This window comes from Aythya marila (assembly GCF_965140915.1).
Source record: "Aythya marila genome assembly, chromosome: 8".
Classification (NCBI taxonomy): Eukaryota; Metazoa; Chordata; class Aves; order Anseriformes; family Anatidae; genus Aythya; species Aythya marila.
This window is the reverse complement of record NC_139049.1, coordinates 32,034,462-32,058,620: the sequence shown is the minus strand read 5'-3', so window position 1 is coordinate 32,058,620 and position 24,159 is coordinate 32,034,462. Positions and strand designations below refer to the sequence as shown.

The window sequence follows — 24,159 nt, the reverse complement described above, 5'->3', positions numbered from 1 at the left end:
GTGGCTCAGCATCACCCCAGAGGGACAGGCAACACTGCTGCAGCTGGGGTAACCGAAACCCCCGGTACTGTCCTCACACTTTGCAACATGGAGTTAAAGATAGGCAGACAGTGTGTGGGATTACACAGGGGTTTCGTCTATAAAAACTAAAAAAATAAGCAGTACATGAAACAAGAGCTCAGATTTATTATCTTATTCCAAAGCCTTTCTGCTCTGCTTTGCCATTCTGAAAGCAAATGCTTTTCTGAACCTTTTCCATTATCATGCGTGGCAAGAGTTGTTTGAATCTTCAATGTGAGTGGTAGGGAAGGGACTGGATCCGGGATACAGCCTTTAAAAGGTGAAAATTCATCGAGTGCCGGGACTACAGAACAGATGGCGTTCGGGGGCATGCTGCTGCAGTGAAGCGAGGCCTTTACCTGCCTTTCCTTGCAGAGTGCTTAAGCAGAGAGACCAGGGCCAGCACGGGACGTGTCCAGCACAGGGCACCTCGCAGGGACCCCCTGCGGTTACTCCACAGGCACAGTTACAAAACCCTCGAGACACCGATGGGTTACATCGGTACAAAGGCTTACCCTGAGGGCTGCAGACCCTGCCGAGCAGCCCCACTGGCTTACAGGGGTGCTGCTGACACTGGGGAGCTCGCCCAGTGGCGATGACACCTGAGCAGTGCCGCTGGCAGCACCAGGGAGCTGTGCTGTTGGCAGCGGTGCTGCGGGGCCAGCGGTGGCTGCAGCCGGGCTCCTGGGTGTGCGCGAGGCAGCGCAGCTCCGGCTCGAACCTCATCTCTTCTGAGAGCAGAGGTCATTCTTCTTCCTCCTGAAAGCTTCGTAATAATGAAGGGTTGCAGCACAATTAGATTTCCATGATTTTTATTTATTACTAAGATTCCAAACAGCAGTATATCAGAAAACTAAATGTTCCGGGAGATAAGCACAGACGAAATCATGTATCAGCCCTAGTAGAAGTCATGTGAATTGAGTTATTTAGTTATTAGTTTGGGTGGAAAATTCTATTTCATGGAAGCCTCTGAGATTTTAAATTTTATTTTCATTTTGCAGTGGGTTGAAAATAACCTCTCAAATATTTCCACAAAAATGGAATTGGTGAAATGGCCTTGTCTGCTGGCTGCACTTCCCTAAATGTATTAGATCCTGACCTGAAATATAGTACACCTGCACGTAGTCTCTGCTCTGCCTGACAAAGAGCAAAGATTTCAGCCATAGATCATTCCAAGTCGGGAGCAGGGACTGAAGCCCAGGCCTATGATCATGTCAGAAACTTCAGAGAAATGGGCTGCTTCTCTTGCGCTGCCTTTGGATTATTTGCGCGGTGATGAAAGAAGCAACAGTGGCTGCTCTCACACAGCACCCTGCCAGGCTGCCGAGAAATTGCTGCAGGGAAGTGTGTAAAAATGCCAAAATACAATACAGAATGCCAGAATATTTTAGTTCTTTTTTTTTGTTTGCTTGTTTGTTTGTTTTTTTTTTCTTTCTTTTTAAAAATTAATGTATTTTCACAATCTGCTTCTCTTAAAAAAAAAAAAAAAAAAAAAAAAAAGGCAAGGGAATTCTCAAATTGTTACAACAAAAATCCTAAAATATTGCACCATTAGCTGACCCAGACAGCTTGGAATTTGCAGACAAGGAGGAAAAATACCAACACAGATGTGCAGCACCCGCAGGGGGTTTGGCGGGGTGGGAGTGCGGCTGCTCCGCTGCACCCAGGACGCAGCCGTGGGAGAGCGCCGTGCCCTGCCATTTGCAGTGTGTACTGGGGCACCACTGCTGCTGGATTCCTACTTCTTTTTCTGCCTTTTTTTCTTTTTTCTCATACACGCATCTTCTTTCCCTGAAGTTCTGTCGTGTGCCCTTTCCCCATGGCTCCGTTCCCAGCACGTGCCGGCTGGGCAGCAGCTGGAGGCACCCGTGTGTGCGGTGCTTCTCTGAGCGCTGGTGTTAGAGATGGCTTCGTGTGGAGAATGCTCCTCTTCGGCATGTGGTGGGCAAACAGCACGTGTGTGCACATGGATGCAGACGTTCCGGCCCGACTCCTGTTCTCTCCTTTTTGTCTCGCTTTGACCAACCTCACGGCGTTGCTGTGCCAGGCCACTGAACCGTGCGGAGAGCCTGGCTGTCCTGGCCGGACTCGCAGCTGCCTCTGTGGCTGGTTATTTATTTCTAAGCTTGCCATCTCTGCTATAAAAAGATTTGCAATACCCCAATAATAAATGCATTCATCACCACATCTTCTGTAATCACTACAGTTCCTGAGCTGCTATTTGGCACTCATTAGCTGAAACTCCCATTCACCTATAATTTATGAGAAGCATACAATTATGTGTTATCACTACTTCAAGTGATTACTACACTGTATGTTTTTAAGATAATGGCATGAAACACTCCATGATGAATTATACCTCTCTAGGTAGCTTTGCTTCTGTCATTAACTCTATTATTTTACTTAAACCAACCTGGAGAGAATTGTATTGCAGGGTTAGCATTACCTCCTCGAACAAGAGTCCCGGGTCAATACCGATCCGATAAAGGACACGACACGGTACACAATCATCTCCTGTCTTGTGTATCTTATTTACCCATAGTGTCGATATTATTATAAGTAAATCTTAAAGTACAACTTGTTTCACTTGGAAATAATGTTTTTTTCATTAAGTCTTGAGTGAAAAATAGGCTATTCAGAAAAAAAATAAATAAAATAATACATGTGAAACATTAAACCTGAATATTAAGAAATCAGAAGGCAGAGGAAACAGCCCAATCACTTTATCCTTTTTAGAGTGACATGATTTGTGGTAATAGATAGCTCAGACAGACCGGTATGCCAGGAGTTAGTAACTTCTAAAAATACAGAGAAAAAAAGGTCTGCAGACCCGTGTGAAGGCCGGTAAAGGATCCCTGTGTTTTCTTTTCATTTTGCTTTTTCTTGTTGCATTTTTTTGTAAATGACCAAGTACCAGGAAGCACTCCTGGCTTGGCTCCCCGGGGCTGTCGGGGTGCAGCCCGGTGTCCCCACGGTGCCGGTGACAAACCCGGTGGCATGAGGGTGGCGGTGCCCTGGGGGGAGCGGGGCAGCTCCTGGCCAGCCACCCCCCCGGCCACGCTGCCCGCCTGGGCTCTCCTCTGCCTCCTGCCACCCCTGGAGCTGGCGCAGCCACGCTGCCGTGTTCGTTAGCAAATTGCTGTGTTTGTGTGGCTGAGGAGCCGAGCAGCCATCCCACACTCATTATTTTTTCCCTAGTCTGTGAGACCGTAATAATCTCCAGTTGTTAGCCCTCTTTTTTTTGTCAGAACTTCAGTGAGGGAATCTTTGTTTTGTTTTAGCATTAAAAATGAGGACTGATGTATCTGTTTTGAATCAGAACTAACCGCAGTTAATTAGTATCATAGCTGTTTTAATTCCGCCATATATTTCTGAATGCTAACATCCTTGAAGAAAATGCTGTGATATTGAAGATTTGGAAAGTAACACAGCGTTTTCATAGCCCCGATGTTTTCTCATCCTCTAGGCAAGATCCTTTGCCTAGATCCATGGTCTCAGAGCTTATGTTGCTTTTCATTCCTTTAATTTGTGTTTCATTGTCATGTGGCGAAAAGCAGGGAAAGAATTTACCATCTGGATTGGCTTTCACCATCAGAAGAAACAGCTGACTTATCTATTGCTGTAAAACAAACATGATGGGCTCTCAAATTTTCAAAGACTCCTCTCCCTTAAGAAATAGTGCAGAATAATGAGGACAAAACCACGCAGCAAATTGTTTACTGGCTGTTCGGCATGGGAAAATTCTTTTCCTTAATTTTGGGAAGTGCATGTTCCTGTATCACAAACCTGCAGAGTTAATAAATATCAAATGCAGCAGCCAGCACTTTGCGAAGTTTCAAACAATAGGACTGAGCCAGGAGTTACTAAAAATGAAACCGAGACCGTCAGAGCCAGTAACCTTGGTCGGTGCTGTTTCTGGGTCTTCAAAGAGAAAGTCTGTGCTTCCACGAGGTAATTAAAAATAATAATTTGCAGCTTTGCGCTGTACCTTTTGTTCATTTTGATATGAAAGCATCTGAGAAAAAGGGTGGGAATATATAAGTAAAAACCCAGCCACAAATGAGTTCTGGCAGCTGGGATGCTTTCCCTGTCCCTGTCCCTGTCCCTGCCCAACGGGGCCACCTCCTGGGGCAGGCGGGGGTGCAGGATGTCCCCGGGGGTGCTGAGCGAGAGCAGCAGGCAGGGCGGATCGAACAAGGAGAAGAAGTACTTCTGCAGCCAGTTTGTCACTGCAGCTCGTGGTGAGAATGTTTGGGATTGAACAAATGAATTTGCCAAAGCTCTTTTGGAGCATCCCCGGGGGACACCAGAACCTCCCTGGTTCCTGTGGCTCCGTCCCGAGTGTCCGGAGGTCTGATGTCCGCTTGCGTATGGTGAAAATGGGAAGGGCCTCGTGAAGAGTTAAGTTAATGACTTATCAATTTCGGTTTGAACATACAGCCTTTGCATCACATACATCCCATAGTTACCACTGCTGAAATCACCTGTTATGTCCTAAAGTCCTAAAGGATTTTAATTAATCTTTTAACTAATCCTTAATTATTTAATCCCTTAATTAATATTTAATTAATTAATCACCCTTTATATCTTAAAATCACCCTTTAGCACAGAAACAGATAAGCACTGAATTAGAGCAGGGTCTGCTTAAATTAATGCAGATATTCTGGCCCTTGATTGGGAAAATATTTTTAGAGAATGATTAAAATGTTTTTCACAGAAAAAAATAATATATATATATATATATATATATATATATATATATATACTTTCAGTTAAAAGTCTTATTATGCTACATTTTACTTATATTCTAGTACTTTTCCATTACAAAGTTTCCTATGTAGATGTCACTGCACCTTTGCTCTGCAGGCAGCTGTAATCCCGAGGTGTCTCAGGGCAGCACGGAGCTGATGGGTGCTGTGCTGGGCTCGCCGCCCCCCTGCCCTTCCCTCTCCATCGTCTGTATCCTCGGCAGGTCGGTGGGCACCAGGCAACTTTGTCGTGCCCCACTACAGGGCACAAAAACTGACCTGTCCTGGCGTTACGAGCTCTGTGTCGGTGCTCTGGAATGGTGGAAATGGCACAGGAGCAGAGCAGGGAGGTTAATTATGCTAATTACTCATAACAGTTCAGGTAGCGTGAATCCCCATTTATCTCAGGCAGTTTGCCAGATAAAACGCTCATACGGTTATCTATTCCTTTTGAAAAAGTCCATGGGTCAGCAAATATTTAAAGAGTTATCTTGGTTTCTGCCTGAACTTGCAGTTCTCCATTCCAAATGGCTGCTCTGGACGGCAGCGTGACTGCTGCGGAGCGCCACTGAACAGGCAGGTCGGTGGGGGAGAAAGTCTTCCTCTAAAGGAGAGTTATTAGCCTTACTCTAATTATGAGTAAGGGCACTGATACCATGCTAAATGAGTTACTTAGATGCAAACAGCAGGTAAAAAAGTCTCAGACGTGTCTAGTGTGCTCAGCTTGAAAGGGGAAGATGCTGAGACATCGCTCACTTGTTTGCTGTCAGCGTGAGGCATTTGTGTGCTGCCTGCCCAGGGTGGCTCCGAGCAGGGCTGGTGGGAGGCTCATCCTGATGGAGGCTGCTCCAGGCTGGAGGCTCGTCCCTGATGGAGGCTCATCCTGGTGAAGGCTCACTCCAGCCTCATGCAGGATATGATATTTTTCCTGGAGGGATCCTGCCTGAGCAGCTCTGGAGGGACCCCTCTCCTCCAGCACCTACTTCCCCAGTGCATGGGCAGAGATGGGCTTGGAGACCTCCTTCCCCAGTCAGGGAGGCACACAACATCTGAACCTGGAAAGAAAACCTCCTCTAGAAGGGTTTGGTACCGACTACAGCTTACGGTGATTTGACAGCTGAGCACTTTCAGAGCAAAGATCAGAGGAAAAAGGCTCGTTTGTGCATGCTCCCACTTCAGCATGGAGCCAGAGCTCCTTGTACCACCAACACAACGGGAACGCCGGGACTGCTGGGTGTGGAAGGAGGCTGGGTACCGAGCGGGAAGGAGAGGGCTTGGCGGCCCCACAGCCACCGGGGTGCCGGGGAGGAAAAGCTGCAGTGGCCGTGGTGAGGTGGTGCTGTAGTGACACGGTGATGTGGTGACCTGGTGGGGCTGGGGTATGCACGGGGGACAGAAGTGAGGGGCTTTCTGGGGAAACAACGCAGCGCTTGCAGTGTTTGCAGGACCTTTAAATCGAACGCTGCAAAGTTCACGAGCATTTGCTGGGAACCAGTGGCTGCAGTGAGGAAAGGACCTGAAATCTATACTCCATCCATTAGCACCACTTATCTTCTAATGCTGGCCCATCTGCTGCTGTTGCAGACATGTAGCACACGCATCTGCAATGGGTTTTTATTTGCTGTGAGCCAGGAAAGGGCACAGGGCTCAGCACAGGGGGGTGAGCGTGTGCAGGGAAGGTGCACCATTACGCACAGAAGCCCCTTCACATCCTGGCTGAACGCTGCTGATATTTTTTGAGCAGAAAGCATTTTTACCGTAGAGCTTAAGGACCTGCCGTACAATGGAGGTGCCAGGCAAAGCCAAGTTACGTGTTAGGTCTGTTGATGTTGCTGCGAGACCAAGCTTTGTGGGTCTGATTTCAGATGCTGTTTCGCAGCAGCTGCTGGTCTCCCCGGCTTTACATAACTCCTGTTTATCAGACTTTCCAGAAACCGTCTGCAGATTTCCGGCCATTTGAGACACAACAGTCTCCCTCTGCAGGATATTTTAACATCTGCATGTTTCCTAAATAGTGTAGCTTCTTGGGGAAAGATGTTGCTTCTCTGGGTGTCCTCCCCGGCCCATCCCCGACCCCCTGTTTCTCCCCTGCCGCTCGGCCCGCGGCCGATCCCGCAGTAAGGCCGGGACATTTCAGCAGCACTGCTTTTTGCAGAGGTTTCCTGCACTCTGCAGAAAGGCTCCCTTTGAATGAAAAGCAGCTATAGCTCAGTGCCTAAACCAATTTCACTGGAGAAAAGATGCTGCAGTAGGCAATAACAGCTCCATTAAGCGCCTCACACCTGCTTTCCCCACGGCGAGAGCTCGCCCACCGCCGGCTGCTGGCAGGGGGACGCTGCCGGCTGCTGAGGGAGCTGGCACCCAGAGCAGCGCTTACAGCACACTGCAGACATCCTTCATGTCAAATCCTTCTTGCTTTTCGGGGAAAAAGGAAGGATCCCAGGGCTTTAGGTACACGCCACAGGCCTTGCCACACAGACAGCAGCAGGACTGCTGGTGTCAGACAGGCAGCCTACACACGAGCGGTTGGTGTCCCACCTGGGGCCTTACTGCTGGGGGTTTATCAAGGAAGCACCCCGGGGTGCCACAAGCTGCCCCCAGCAGAGGGGCCGGGGGGTGGGAGCACCACAGGGAGGCACACGGGGCCAGGGGGGCCCGAAGGGTTCGGGGCCTGCGTTCAGCTGCGGGCCTGTAGGGCAGCGTGTAGGGTTCTTATCCGCGGCTGTGCGATTCAGGTCAAGTAATTGCACGAGGACTGGGGATAATGGTGGCTTTTGGTCTTACTTAATGAAGATATTTTTTTGTAATTTTTAAGTACTGGCCAAGCACCATCCAGATTTAGACCTAGACTGTGCATTTAGGGCAGTTTGGAGACGAGCAGATGGGACAGGCACATGCAGGGCAGGCCTGCTGTGTGTGTGTGCCAAGGCAGGGGCACAAGCTCCACTGCGGCACTCTGGGGGCAGTTGTGGAAAAGGACGTGCACAGCCCTAATTAAACAAGTGGGAAGGGATGCTTTTACGGAGATTAATAGGTCTGTGTTTTCATTATTGGGAAATAATGGACTGGGGAGCTAGGGGAGTGGGAGGCATCAAAAAGAAAGGATTAAAAACTTTGAGGAAACTGGGTGAGACTGTATTTCTCTGTGCTTACAAATTACAGAAGATCATCCCCATTAATAATGATTAGAAACATTGTAAAATACCTTCATCCGCATGACAACTAACATTAAAATCTAGTTTTTATGCTTGTTGAGTAGAGAATTTCTGATTACCATCATCAGTTACAAAATAAATAGTTTTTTTCCAATCTACTAAGTTTAGAAATAGAAGAAATATCTTCTGAGTTCAGCTGTAATTTAATCGATAATTTTCCAAGCAATGTAAAGGTAAAAAGAGCAAAACTCTCTTTTATTCAAAGATTGTTACGCTTTCCTTAATTGTACTCCTATGCTATTATTAACTTATAAAAATAATCGGTGCTGTGCATGGAGTTGAAAACGTGCGCTGGCGAAGTGCTGCCGTGATGCGCAGGGAGCTCCAACGGAGGCAGAGGTGAGGAGGGGGCATCGGACACCTCCCGTGGGGTCGGCCTGTGGGGCCCGGCGCTCTGCGGGGCTCCAGCATCATCGGGTGCCGCGTCTGCTGCTCGTAGACCCAGAAGGTGCTGAGCAGGAGTCGGGCTCCTCGCTGGAGGACCGGGCTAATTGCGAGGAACTGCAGTGGAGGCTCCCAGTTCCTCATAGTGTTGCATGGAAGCAACCCTCTGCTCACACTCTCTTGAAAACGTTCGTGGGTGTGCTTCAGGTCCCTGGAAGGTCTGCAAGCCTCCAGGGCAAATCTTCCCACAGTGCAAAACCAAATTTTAGGCTTTTCGTAAAGCTTAGCTTGGCGACTCCTCTTTGAGGCTTTTTACCACGTTTTGCTCCAGTGCTCTGCTGCAGTCCGAAGGCCAAGGCTTGGCTCAGCTCCCCGCTGTGCCCCATCCCAACTCACCTCCCACAGCTCTCGCTGGCTGCCCCGGGAGGCCCCTGTCTCCTCCCCACTGCCTCCTGCCCACTCCTTGCCCCCAGGACGCGACAGCTTTGTTGTTCCTGGTGGTTCTTTGCAAACATTCATCCATACAAAGTCAGTTGGTTACACCCCATATTTGGGGTATGGAAAGACTGCTCTTTAGTAGAAAATTATAAATGCATGGAAAAACTGGAGACCAATCCTTCATTTAAAGGGAAAAAAAATCTCATTTGTCGTCCTTGTTCCCCTGAAATTAGGTGTGGAGAGCGGAAGCTTTGCTGCAGTGCCCGGTCCCACGCCTGGGCGAATGTGCAATCCAAGCTGCCTGCAGGACACTTTGGAGCCATAAATGCATTTTCAGAAATGAGAAGTGATTTGTACACAGAAAGGGATTAAATTGGCTAGATTAGAAAACATTTCTGAGATGAATCATTTGATTGCTTCTTCCATGGAGTAAATATGCACTTTATCCATTGTGTATTGCGTGCGTACTGGGAAAATACTGCACGTTGGCTGCTATTTAATTCAAAGGCTACTCTGTGCAAAATATTTCTGCCAAATTCTGCAACATTTTCACGTCATCTCATTCTCACAGGGTTAGGGAATATGCGTGGGTTCTGAGTAAATGTAGAGAAAAGGTTGCTCTGGGGTACTGAAGGAGCCTGTTTGGGGAAGGACCTGTATCTGAGCCCTTTTGAATAGCATCTTCTGTTGGACCCGATGTGCTTCCACAACCCAACACGCTCAGACAGTCTGAACAAGAGCCCCAAATGGTTTCTCCTTGTTACATTTGTAGAAATACCTTTTTTTTTTTTTTCCATCAAACTTGAAAGTCTTCCTCAACAACTAAAACTCTCTTCCATCTTTATCACTCGGTTTTCATGTTTTACACCGCAGTTGTGCACTGCATTCCTGTTGTTAATTAGCACTGCATAAAAGACAGCTGGTTTTATCAGGTTTTCACCTCTATCCACGACACCCCTGCACTAGGAGAGTACAGGCATTAATACTCAAAGCTTCTTTGTTTTACAAAGCTATTGCATGTAAAATACTTTTGTGTATCAGATGAAACAGCCAGAGGTCCCACGTTGCCTTCCGTGCTGCTCCGTTGTGCCTTTTCTCAGCGTGCCAGCCCCAACACCCCCGGGCAGTGTTCATGGGCAAAGCACTCAGGAGGCTGGGCTCGGTCGGACCCGTGCCGCTCCCAGCCAGGACAGCAGCCGCCGTCCTGGGGCTTGCTTTAAATCTGATGGGAATCCTGCTTCTGTCGTTAATTCTTAACCACAAATCTCAATTTCTGTTAGCCCTTCTCTTCCTAAGCCAAGCTAATTTGTTCTTACGAGCTGCCCAGGCAGCGGGGCACTTGTGAGGCTGTTTTGTGTGCTGGGCAAGGAGGGGTTGGCTTCATCTTGGTGAGAGTGCCTTCCTGCATGGTGGAGGGGGACAGTGACACATAAATAAATGTCAGCACCAGTGTTAAGTGAAATTTTACCGCCAGAAACACCCATCGGTAACTGACTGCCCCCAGCCGCTGCAGAAACGCGCTGTAGAAATACTGGGGAACGTCTGAGGTTTCCCTGCTTCACCCCAACCCTCTGTTGGCTCTCATCAATATGTCAGTGTTTGGAGGACTTTCAGAGCTGCTCCTTGCACTTGTAGAACGAGTCCAGAGCCCACAGAAGTCCTGCAGGGACCCACAAGCTTCTGCTGAGCTCTGTCCTCAAAGCAATGCTTCCCTCTGACATCCCAATTCTCAGCTATATAAACTGGTTTCTTACCCCGTGCCGCACGCAGCTGCTATCAGAGTTATCTTTCTATTCAGATTCCATGTTGAGATCATTAATTAAATGACTGAATAGTTATTTTCATGATCCATTTGTGAAGAATTTCAGCCCGATGCTTCTAGTTTCTTATTCCTAATGGGAATGTCATTTTTCCCTTTAAACAATGCCACCATATGCTTAAGCTACTAAATCACCATTTTCTTCTATTTAACAGTTTCCATAGTTGCACTATTTTAATGTTTTATCAAAGAGATTTATTGCATTATCTTCTGCTGTTGGATTTCCTTCATGTAAAGAACCTCTTTATCAAATAAAAATGTCCCATTAGTCTGTTGCACTTTGAATTACTTTCCTTCAACTTTTGAAGTCATTTTAAAGCCCTGAGTTCCATTGTGGTCCCAGTGGTTAGCCTAACATTTGCCTGATTCACTCTCCCCATTTCCTTAAATGTAGATAATGGTGATTATTTTCCAGTCACATAGTACCTTTTTAGTACTTTTTTTTTTTTTTGGATTTGCAGTTTCCTGCTCTCAGACATGGATCCGTTCAGACTTTTTCCTGCCCTGGACCCTGTCAGATGCTCTGCCTGGTCCGTGCGGCGCGCTGCTGGGCACTGCTCGTTCCGGGTCCGAGCTGCTCCTCCTGGGCACGCTTCTCCCAGCCTTGTCTCCCCGTGCTTGCTGCCCAAGCTAGCTCTGATTTCTTTTGCTCAGGTCTCACCTCCTGTCTCCTGGCCTCCTCTTCTTGCAGCTAGTGTTTCCTTGCCCGTGGCCAGGTGGTATTTGCAGTATCTCCAGTGCCTGCGTTCTCGCTGTATTCCCGTACTTCGCACAGCCTGTGCTTTGCTGGTATTTAATGGTTTTCTTCCTGTCATTATGCTTTCTTTCCTGGCTCTCTGCTCCTTCATGTGTTTTCCTTGCGGCTCACAAAAATCATCTCTCTGACTGCAGTTCAAGAGTGCATCCCTAGTCGAGACAGCCTTTGCTCATCATTATTTGCAGCCGGGTGGAACCCAGACGGCGCTGCCCTAGCACATGTTGCAGTGCCCCTGGGACTGCCGAGTGCCTGCGAATGCTGCCCAGCCTCCCGCTCTCTCACCCATCACCGGTGTCCCCAGGCTCTCTCCAGATGTTTCAGAAAGATTAATCCAAGCCCTAAGCCATCAGGATCCGTGCCTCTGTGCTGCCGCTCCCACACCTCCACGGCTGCAGGCAGGGGAAGGCGCGAGCTGCCCTTCCCAGCGAGGTGCTCGCCTCTTCCTCAAGAGCCAGTTGCTGAGAAGTGCCATCAGAATTCCTCACTAGCTTCTTACCCGCTTCTTTTATTCCTTCTTATCCCTTCCTTATTCCTGCTTTTACAAGTTTTAGCAACTGTGCTGGATGCCCTGCCCCTGGGACTTGTCAGTGACCCGTTGTAGTATCCCTAAGAGTGCGTTTCTCCTCGTCCCAGTGTGCAAGTGAGCAATATGAGAGGAAAAGCTATTTTAGAGAAATTGCAAATGTTTTCTAACGCATGACACAAAATACTGACAACAGCAGTATATTGCAGGGCCTAATTACCTTAGTAGAAGGTTGTACTGCCGTTATGCTAGGATGTTGGCTTGGGTTTTCTTTTTTGGTCGCATATCTACAGAAAAGATTTTCAATTAGCACTGACCTTTAATAGTCCTACTGGGATTTGATTCTACAGATGGTGAAATGGACTACGGATTAGATTTTTCAATACACCTTGTTCTTTGTATTTTCCAACTGATTACTTTTGGACAGTTGGCAGTACCGGGGCTGGTGCATTCAGCTCACAATTCCCTCGCAATCTCCAGTGCCGTGTTCAAACCCCTGAGGTATTGTGTCGAAATGCTGTCAAACTCTTCAGATAGATGTATTTTCATTCTACAGCTGCACTTTTTACTCAGTCAAAAAAAAAGTCTTTATGGAGGAATACTTCTGAACTACAATGTAGAAAGAAAGGGATCTGTCTGGGGTGCAGCTGCGTCTGTTGCACGGTGTCGGTACTCCCCGGGCTCTGATTAAGGCGACTCTTCTACCCCTAAGGACACCATGTTTGATGTGATTGTGCTAATAAACAATAACTGTGCAAAAGCTAAAGAATGGCATTTTAAACAAATCACGCTTACTTGTGTCACTACCATACCACGAATGTCTTAAAAATGTTGTAGCAGAACTATGCTTTACCTTTCATTGCTGTCTGCAGGAAACTCCGTGCTAACTGAGTGCACGCTTACTTCAAACAAGATGTCCTGAGCAGGAGATCAGCAATTTCTTCTCTGTTGAGAAGAAAAAGACATTTTTTAGATTCTAAGGTGTCATTATAATTTTTGGTGGAGAAAGTTTTTTGGTTCCTTAACTAAACGAGCAGAAGTTTATTGCGTCTTAGGAGAAGGACAGCAGTTCTGCACAGGCCCATGGCTGGTCCTCGTGGGCTGACCCTGGATGGGCTACGACAGGCAGGCACTGAGCTGAGCTCAGGAAAAACAAGGCTTCCTCCCTGCTGCTGCCCTGAGCACTCACAGCAGGGAAATCAGACAGGGAGAACATAGCAAAAGACTTATTTGTTTATTGCCTGTTTGTAAGATCGTTTTTTGGTTTTATGATGATTTGCGAATTAACAAATGACTCATGTATTTTGAGGTTCAAGTCTAAGGTACTGTAGCTGTATTCGGTGTAAAAAATCAATGGCAGGTTAATGGTGTTTGAAAATGTTTAGATTTGCGTACTTAATGGTTTCACTTTTTTTCCCAGGTGTTATTTGGAAGATGGAGCGTCAAAAGGTGCCTGGCTGAATCGGTCAAGTATTATTTTTGCTGGAAGTGATAAGTGGTCAGTAGATCCCCGAGTTTCAATCGCGACAGCAAATAGAAGAGAATACAGCCTGCAGATACAGGACGTGGATGTGACAGACGATGGTCCCTACACCTGCTCTGTGCAAACTCAGCATACTCCGAGAACCATGCAGGTGCACTTAACTGTACAAGGTATGTGTTTAAACTAATTGCAAATTGTCATGGAAAATGTACTAGAAAAATCTGTGTTTATAGATGGGAAAAGCCAGCTAAGCACTTTTTTTTTTTTTTTTTTTTTTTGGTATATGCAGCCATAGACTGTATATATTTTATAGAAAGTGTTTTCGCAATCCAATCTTTGATCTATTTAAGTCTACCTGCCCTTCACTGGTCATGCATAAAATTGGAATGTATGTTGACAGTCGGTTCCAGGTCCCAGCAAATAGATAGTACTGAATGGTTCAGCAGTTGACGCTAGCTCTGATTGCCCGTTTTTGGTAAAATTTCTGACATTGCCTGGCTTACCTGCAGCCTCTGCTAGGGGAGCAGATCCCCAGCTGCAGTCATTCCTTTGGGGGCTAGAAGTGGCCAGGAGTCCTAGCAGGCCATTTCAAAACAGACATGTGCTCTGTTGTAGCTCATGATGGCTGTCTCAGTGCACAGTTTAATGAAAAATACCTGAACATGGTTGTTATGTGGAGGGCAAAAATACGAAAGGAAAATACAAGTACAGCAGTTTTGTTCCCTGGAGTGGTATTGTGCAGGTGTCTCTCCGTTTGCTGTAGTCTCCTGTGTGGCTCAAAATGTGGTTGCTTTGCATTGTGCTCAGCCTAGGCATCGAGTATGGGTGCATGCTCACGAAGTGAGTTGGGAGAAGGTTTCCAGCCTCTGCATTGTCACACTGAAACCCAGTATTGCCAGAAACAACCTCACTGTCTTCGTGCTGCCAAGACGTGTTCAGAAATAAGAACTGGGCTGGGCAGGAGCAGTGCCAGGGCCGTGCTGCATGCCAGCGGTGAGCCACGGCTCCGGGGGCTTCTGGCTGTGCCCATCGCCCTCAGCCTGGCCGTGGGGTGGGCGTCCTGTCCCCGGGGCTCTCACCCAGGTGTCTGCATTCAGCTGGTGTGTGAAAGGCAGAGTCATTCATCTGAGCACCTCGAGTGTCTTCTCTGGTGTGTGCCATCACAAACACAGTTATAACAGCAAGAATTAACTCGTCAGCCAAATGAGAGCGAGTAAAGCAGGTTTCTTTCAAAAATATAAATGCACAATTCATTAAGAGCAAAATAAACAAGTTAAGACAAATGTAAGCTGATTTTGCTGTAACATAGAAATCCATAGTTTTTCTTTCAACGAGACCGCAATTTTCTCACGTAAGTACTGACTAAGATCCCAATGTCGTTAAGTAGAGAAGTCCATTTATTTCCAGGAGATGGTTTTCTGTTACAGGCGCTGCAGAACAGGGGTGTCAGCTTTACGCAGTATTGATAGCACTGTTCCAGGGTGAACAGTTCTTAGTTCTGATTATCTTTGTAATAGCTAATGCCCTCGCACAAGGGGCTAAAAAATAGTTGGAAATTAATTGCATTTATAAAACATATAAACAGGAGCTTAAAATTAATTAGGCTAACTGCAAAAATATAGAGAAATAATAACTCAATAGTTAAAATATGCATAATTATTAAGCGATTGCATTTATATCTTCAGAAATGCAAAGTATAACCTAAGGCTTTAATTTATTAGTCTTTGGTGTAATCATCATTAACATTTTCTTTTGCATTTTTATGAGTAATAAAGCAATGAATATAAAACAGAAGAATTGAAATGGCAATCTCTATTAATCCATATGGCACACCAGAATCCCTTACAAGTAACACGTATGAAATGCTTCTCAGACTAATTATTCTTAACCGCTGGACCTTCAGACCCCGATGGTTTGTATGTTAGACTCTAACTCTGTAAGCGCTAAGGGTAGTTGTGGCAGAAAGAATATCAGGAGAGCCAGAAAGCCATCACTCAGTCATTTTTACAACTTTTCCTCAGAGGCAGCTGTTCTGTGAAGACCTGTGTGTGTTCTGCTTATATGGGGGCTTCAGGGAACACAGACGGATTTCTTTATAAGCAGTTGGGTTGGGAAGTTGAAATGAAGAAGCTGTGACAGCATCAATTATTATTTCAGTTGTGTATATATTCAATTCCTTCAATATTAATTCAGTTTTATGTAAGAAAGAAGTAGCAGCTCTGTGAATCGCAGCTAGGACAAGAGAACCATTTTCAAGACAAAGCTGAAAAAAATCACCAACTACTTTTTCCTGTGTCGTGCCATTAGCACTTAGCTAATAGCACTTAGGTAATTGCGAGCCCTGCACTCGTGCTCGCTGCTGTCTTCAGCTGCCCAGCCCCGCACCGCGGCGTGCCCGTGCACAGCGTCCGGAGCGGGTCACCCATGGCTGCGCTGCTAACAAAGCTCGTGCTTCACCTTCCCTGTGCCGGGGCTCGGGAGGTGCGGCGCGAGATTTATGTGTCCTTTGAGATGGAGGCAGACCTGTCGGAAAGTAACTGAGGCTGTAAAGGAAACATCAAACAGCTAATTGGTGCTGTAGCTTATGTGTGCTTTCCTCCAGAACGGGGTTCGCGGGGATGACATAATAACATTTTATGGAGGCAGTTTTATGTTTCCCTTTTATATTGTTCATGACTTTGTATTGAAAGATTAGAAATAACTTCTGCTAGCGGGGAAAAATAAATGAAGGGAAAAGCAGATCTTTAGCCAAAGTAAAATCATTCAGTCAAAGGGCTGGGTTTCCATTTACACTGTGAATAAATGATCAGCAGCAGATCTGGAGCAGCACATGAAATAAAGGAGCAAAGAAAAATTTAAAAGCAAAGACTTAGCCCTTTAAAATTCCTCTGCCCTACAGGCTGTATTCCATCGAATAACACTGAAAGAAGACATTCTCTTTCTGAAAATAGCAGAACTGGAGGAGCCAGGGGTGTATGCAGTGGGTTGTAAATTAAATGAATAAAGACTTATGTCTGATCATAAGCTCTCAAATAGGTTAAACTCCAGACTGAAAAATTATTTGCTGTGAAACCTCCACTTCAAAAGCTGTGTAAATCCAACTCTGCTTCCCTCTCTGTCTTCTCTCCCTCTCTCTCTCTTTGGTGAGATCTTTCTATACACACAGATCCTGTAGCTCTCATTTTGAATACTCTCTACTCTGCTATTTGGTCTGACAGTTTCTGATCTTATTTATCTAAGTGTTTCAGAGAATAAATACATTTTAGTGGGTTAAGGATGTCTTAATTTCCGTGACTAAAACACAGAAAGGTAAAGAGGTCCAAGCCACAAAATCAGCATTTCTGCCAGCCTCCCTGGCTAAGCCTGTGGATGGTTCCTGTTTTGTTTTCCTTGGCACGAACGTTCAATAAATTCATCCCGCCTCCATTACTTCTCTTCCACTTTTATCTGTTTTCTGGCACTTTACAAGAGGATCCCCAAACACAGTTTTGGCTGCATTGGACCACATGTTGTACACTCGCAGGTTAAACCACAGATCTTGTGCACAAAAAATTCCCATCCCGTGAGATGATCAGTAAAACAGCTGAAGGTAAGGAGGTGCCACTGCATCCCTGCCCCATGTGCAAACACAGGGAGAGACCCAGCAGGGTTTGGTGAGCTGGCCACCAGCAGAGCCTGACATTGAACTTCAGCCTGCCAAATCCCTGCACAAAGCTGTAGTGAGACCTCCAAGTCAAGTTTAGATCAGTGCTACTTATTGCATAGCTAGACCTTTTTGCACCATGAGAATTATTTGAGATAATTGTTAAAAAAATAAAAAAGCCTAATGTGTCTTTAGTCCCATTTACATCAGTGAAAGAAAAAACAGATGAAAGAGAGGAAGATAATCCAGTTAACTTTATTTCGGTGACCTTATTAAATGGGAGTGAGAATTATGAAGTAATTAATTAAAAGTTTAGAAGGTAGGAGTTTGTAATCAACTTAATCTACATCAGAGCCAGATGCTTGATCTGCAGAGTCGTGAACTGCAGATGATTTAAATATCAGGAGCTTGCTGTAGTTAAGTCAAAAAATGAAATACCTCTTACCATACTACATTGCCCATAATTTTCCTACGGAAAGGTTGCCATTTCTGCCATTTCTAATCTGGCATTTATTCTATCAAAGTGTAGCTTGCATCCTCCGAGCTGTGTTTCCCCTTCAAGGTGCAGAAATACTAAGACACGTTTACCAGCAGCCCCGAGAGTTAATTCTGCCTGTGAGCTGAGCCGAAGGTCACAGCCCCACTGCCACCCGCGTGCAGGTGTCAGGACGTGGTGCTGGGCATGCTGGCCACCGGTGACGGGGGGCACCGTGTGCGACCCCCTGACACCCAGGGAGGGCCTCTGGGCTCCTTGGGGAACGCAGGACACACCAGAGGCGATTGCTGCGCTCGAGATAGCAAAATGAGGGCTGGGAGGGAATTTCGTGACGTTTAATAATACGTGTGGTGTGGGTCCCAGGACAGAGGGACAAACGTACAGCTTGAAGGACCGCACCACTACAAGACCCAACCCCTTCGGCGTAGCAGCCCCACTGATGACACGTCAGTGCTTTCCGTGAGCACCAAAGTGCTGATGCTGTGGAGCTGGGGACACAAACAGTCTCCTACACTAGTCTCTTGAGGCTATAACTTTGATTTTGGTGTGCTCTATGCTGGGCTGGGTCCACCATGCTCTTGGGACCACGCTGGGAGCAGCCCCGGGGCATGCAAGCTGCTGCCGTGCCCCTGTGCTGCCCCTGGCATCCCGTGCCTGTGTGCAGTCTATGCTTGGAACTCCGTGCGTGTAAATAATTCAGTTGTCTATGCAAATGCAATTTATAGATTCAGTCAGAAACCACAACCTATATTTTTGATTTAAACATGTATAATATTTCCAAAGTAATACTCAAGGCCCTTTTTCTGTTTAATAAACCTCCTTAATGTCCCCTAAATATTAATGTATTGATTTAGTCTTTGCAATGTTTGCAAAGTCTAATTTGTTTCCTCAATCAGGCCGAGAGGGACTTGCGTTTGGAGCTAACGAGATAAATCTTACCCAAATTTATTTAAAGTGGGACAAAATAAATATGCAAAAGACTTCTAAAATCATATAACAACCACTTTCCAGCTAAAACTGACAATCCATTACTCTTTTAAATTGCCAGCACTCGAGTAGGATGTCAGTTTTCGTTATAAAATTAACTCACAAGTGCCAGCCACTGTTATCATCTTGTCCCTGCTCAGCACACGAAGAAAAAGGCCCAGAGGCATGGTTGCAGGGGTGGGGTGGCTCAGCCAGGGGCTCAGCAGCAGAGCCCCACCGCTGACCACGCCGCCTGCTCCCGGACCCACCTGTGGGGCTGGCTGCTACCAGGGGCTGCATCTGCAGCAGAGTTCGTTAATGACTTGTCAGGACATTTTCTCCAGTTCTTGTATTTTTCATCCATTCATTCAATCCCTCCCACATTCGTAGAGCTCAGGGCATTCAAATGAGCTGCAGGGGCTCGTTCGCTCTGAGATGGGTACGTATGGCTTTTACCCTTGTTTAAAAGCCTTAAATCATAGAAAATGTTTGCATTAGCAGGTGATCTCATTTACCAGGATGTAAATCGGGAATATTTTATCTGAAGTACAGCAGGGCTCTACTAGTCTGAAACTCATAATTCTGTGATGTTGGAGCTGCTTTACAGTCACGGCTGCAACTGAATTTCCATTATAAGCCTGAAATTTCCATCTTCTGAAATCTGCAGGCAAAGGATAATCAACACAAAATAATCATTTGCTCTCTGGTCCAAAGTATATTAGTTCTGTTACATTTGAATTAATTTGAATGAGTTGTTTTGTGACCTGTGAGAGCCTTACAAAAGATGTGTCCAGCAGAGCCCAAGGTGACTTTCAGCAGCTCCTTGCACTATACAACAGTGCCAGAAGCAGAAGGGAGAAGGGAAAAATAAGGCGTAAAGCAAAAACGCACAGCTTAGTTTAATGAGCATAGTAATTGAATGCGAAGGGCAAAAATGTGGATGATTAAATTCTGCATTGGGAGTCAGTTAGCTTAGTTAGGGTGTCCACCGCTGCCCCCACAGCACGGGAGGGGGCCGTGAGCAGCCCCGTGGCCGCGGCCTGGGGAGCTCTGCGAGCACGAGATCACCCCGAATACAGCAAAAACAGCCAGCTGGAAAAGCTGTGTGGCACTCAACTCGTCGAAAGAATGACAAACCCTTTTGAAGGAAAGATTTTAAAAAGGCTTTTAGAGAGACAGCGAATTCGGAATGCTTAGAATGTATCAAAGGGAGCTGCTGGCTGTGTCAGCGCTGTGGGGCGGTTGTCTTCTGGGGCTTATCAGCATTACAGCGAGCACAGGGCAAATCCATAGCTTTGCATAAAAATAACTGAAGTGGATGGTGTGAATAAAAACTGGGACCCACAAGGATTATTGAATCCAACTCCTGGCTCCACACAGGACCACACAAAAACCAGACCCTGTGTCTGAGAGCGTTGTCCAAACGCTTCCTGAACTCCATCAGGGTTGATGCCCTGACCACAGCCCTGGGAGCCTGTGCCAGTGCCCGACCACCTCTGGGTGCAGACCCTTTCCCTAACCCCCAGCCTGACCCTCCCCTGTCCCAGCTCCATGCCGTCCCCTCGGGTCCTGTCGCTGTCCCCAGAGAGCAGAGCTCAGCGCCTGCCCCTCCGCTCGCTGTGAGGGAGCTGCAGGCCGCCATGAGGCCTCCCCTCAGCCTGCTCTGCTCAGGGCTGAACACACCAGGGACCTCAGCCACCCCTCACACGTCTTGTCCTCTACATCCTTCACCACCTTCATAGCCCTCCTTTGGACACTGCCTAATTGTTTTATGTCCTTCTCATCTTGTGGCACGCAGAGCTGCACCCAGATTTTTAATTTCTTCCTATTTCTACTGAAAGTGCAGATGACCTCCCTACTCTTCCCCATCTCAACAAAAAGACTTTTTGTCAAGGAATTTGCAGCTGGAAGTGTTTGACTTGGAACACATGAAGGCAATTCCCAGGTTAATGCCCCTTGGCAGCGCCTGGCACGCCGAGCCAGTGCCGGGGCTGCCAGGGCTGCTCCCTCTGGGAGCTTTCGTGGTCACCCAAGGTGCTGCTCCCACAGAATTTCGCAGCACAAATGCTGATGGTCTTTTTCACTCAAGAGTCAATACTCTGTCAAGAGTTTCTTGGAAGACTAAAATTAAAATGCTCATTTTTTTTGGTCATACTACCTCAGAAATACAATCATCAGCTGAAAATAGGTTGTGGCAATGCCAAGAGTTTAATTACAGTTACTTTATTCAAATGCAAGTTCATTTGAACACATCCTCCAGAACCTTATTTCATAAAGGCAATGAAGTACAGGAGTATTATTTTAAAGATGTAAAATCTGGCTTATAACACTTCGAAGGGTTTGGTTACATGTAAGCACATGCTCTTCTGACTGTTGTTCCTACAGGCTCTATTATTCCTTCTCTGAATGCCTCTTCACAGTCCTGTTGTTTCAATTAAAGGCAATTGGGCTGGCCTGGAAAAACTGAGATGGTAATTATTTTGTTATTCATTACCATCATTGCAACACTGCAAGCAGCTTTGGTAGTCTCTACCCTGAGTAAACAGTGTAATATTTTATTGAGCTTTCTGCTGCCTGTCACTGTGATCACTGTGATTACTGTGATTTATCTGATTCTTTTTTCATTGGATTTCCTGTTATTTACGCTTCTGTAGTTCTAGACTGTCAGTTGACAGGAGAAAAAAGGTGTCCCATGTTTTAAAGTTAATTTTTTCCTCAGAGCATTGTTAACAAAGACAGAAAGTTAAATATATGTGGAAATTATCCCACCTGATGCAGGTTACATCTAGAATCTTTTGTTTTTCTTTTGCAGAAAGGGCTTTAATCTAAATGTTTAGTGAAGTTCAACTAGGAGGCTGCAAAAACACTTATTTTCCCTAGATGAATTCTAAGCATTTTGGAAAATCCTTATCTTCTGTTTCTATGAGGTTGAGGAGAAAAGATATAAAAGTATTTTTAGAGTGAAAACTTTGGCATGGTAAGGTTTTCAGTAAGTTCTTCTGCACAGCATTCTGCATAGCAATTACAAGGTGCTACTTCCAGCATTCTGCTCATTCCAAACTAGGAAAGGAACTGATCCACATATGAAATCCACCTCAGTAAAGATGGAATGGAAGGAGACGGTAAAATGGAGCAACCCCTCAAAGAGCACTGTGCCGTGAGGTTGGGTGGTAGATGTGGTTTGCTCCTCGCTCCCAGGCCCAGGTGGGCTCCCCAGGGCCGTGTCCAAGCATCCTGCGCCTGCCTGCTGGGTGCTGGGCGCTTCTGCAGGAATGGCCTCTGTCAGCAGCGTGCTCTTAGACTGACTAAAACTAATGGCAGCTGACATACCAAATATCGTAGCTGAAATACGATAATCTGATAAAAATCTTTTGTCAAGTTCCGTTAATGTTTAAAAAGTGAAATAAATGGCAACTGAATTTATGGTCCCCATCCCTGCTTCCCAAAGAGTGAGGCTTTCCCTGCAGCATCACTTGTCTTCTGGTGCTGCTGAGGGATGATGGAGAGGATCGTGCCTCCATGGACATCAGGCTCTGTCCACATGTACTTTTAGAACCCATCGCTCATTTACAGTAACAAATAGACTGTTCAAGGCTCCAGGGCACAAAAGATGATTCATTTTACCACAAATGCAATTAAACGGCACCTCAACAGCATGAAGATTTGCTCTGTGGGAATCTAGGTGCCAGCCGAGTCATGCTTCCCCTCTGTCACGTTAGCCAAAATCCTGCAGTCGTTGCTTGGAGGGTAGGGGTGGCCATGAGCCCCCAGCAGGGCAGGGGCTGTGGGAGCAGGGCAGGGGCGCAGGGGGCTGCTGGCCCAGCTGGCCCTTACCTGCGCTCCTGTTTGGCATCGGGTGCGGGTGCTGAGGATGGGACAGTGGCACCCGTCCTGTTTGGCAGGGATGGTTGTAGTGGGCAGGGCAAACCTGGCATTACAGGCCACACACCCATTGCTCTGCATGAGAAAGGTGACGTTACAGAGAGGCTGGGAAAGTGTTCAAAATATTTATTGATGCTGAGTGTCATGTTTGAAGAGGTGATGGCGTAGCAGGACCACCAGTGAGTCTGAGCTGTTGGACCTGCAAGTGCTGGGCAGGCTCCTTGGCAAGGCTGAACATGGAAATGGCCACGGGCAGCCAGTGGCATTGCAGCCACTCACACATCTTCTGTAGTTATTTACAGAGGGAAAATGAGCAATGCTCTGATCGCAAACATCTTGTACTTAAAAATAAGCAGTAGGGCAGCGTAAAACAAAACAGAGACATGCCTTCTGCAAACTTCTTAAAGCCAGAGAGAAGAGCACCATGGAAACCTGAGGGCAGAACCAATTTTGTGTGTGTTGTTGTATACCGTGACATCGCCTGGTTAACAGCAAAGACTTGGAGAATTACCCAGTCTTTTGCTGCAATAATGAAATTCCACATTACCTTTTAAACTGCTTAGCTGGCTATATTGCAGGTCAAAGAACTGTAATTGTAAACACTGGGAATAGTGTTCCTAGTACCAGTGCAGGTGATTATGGGCATTTGAATGTAATTAAAATTACTCTAATTAAACAAACAAACAAAAACCTTTATAACACTTCACCTTTTGAAATTATGAAAACCTAGGTGCAGGTTTTCATTAACACATCACTTTGCTGAAGTGCCCCGTGGAGGCTGCAAGCTGCCGCTCTGGCTCTGGTTCCGCAGCTGCGTGCAGCCCCTGCTGCCCGGCGGCCCGGAGCTGTGGGGTCAGACCCAGCTGCCTGTCCGGGACAGTCCCAGCCTGCCTAAATTCACCAGTGCCCAAAGCATTTCAAAAGGTTCAAGCTGTAAACACTTTATGCTGTTGAAAGGCAACACGTTCTGAGAACAAGTACAAAAATGATAAACTGCAGTGATGTGATGCTTTCCAAGAAGATTTGCAAGAACCACTACAGGAGGGTGCTGCCACTAGCGCCTTCCTGCCCTGCGTCTCCCACCCCTCCTGCCTCCACCCCAGCCTTGATCCCACTTTTTACTGCAGACCAAGAGAGAGGGGCTGGAAATGGGGTACAAATAAAGAAGCTGACAGTAATTTCTTTTAGGGAACCACTGCTAGAGCAATGCAACATGATAGAAATAACAGCCCTAACTTTCTGTTACTTCTTCAAAAAGCAGGCAGTTGGCTGCCAGCTGTGCACCCTGTCACGTTCCAGCTCCTGGTGCTCTTTGCTTGATTTTGTCACCGTTCTGAATTTGCTCTCAAATCATTCTAAATTTGGTCTCTTGCACTGTACTGATCAGACATATTGGAAATTTATACAGTGAAAAATTTTTTACATTAGCTATGGACTAAAATCAATGCATTGTCAACAAATAAATAATGACTGTCCTTTTATAGCTGGACTCTGTTTAAACTAGGATTAAATTTATATAACTACTGCTAAAGAGAGAAAAGTATTATCTTGCATTTTAAGAGTGGGGACCATTATAGACTAGAGAGAATGAAAATGGGCACAATTCACAGCATGAAATTGCACTTATGATGCTTAGCAGTATGAAAATCTAGCCAGCAGGGCATTGGTGGAGATAAATAAAATCGGTGGATATTTCATCCACATTTATTTTTAAGTGACATGTCCACAGTCATACACCAGATAAC

The 24,159-nt window shown here is 46.3% G+C and overlaps 1 protein-coding gene across 1 annotated transcript in view; it reads left to right on the top strand.

Moving 5' to 3' along the window:
• NEGR1 (neuronal growth regulator 1) overlaps positions 1-24,159 on the top strand; it is a 241,092-nt gene that overhangs the window by 96,675 nt on the left and 120,258 nt on the right. Inside the window, exon 2 of the mRNA XM_082765786.1 lies at positions 13,365-13,597. Coding sequence (XP_082621912.1) covers positions 13,365-13,597 — 233 coding nt within the window. The remainder of the gene's footprint in view (positions 1-13,364; positions 13,598-24,159) is intronic.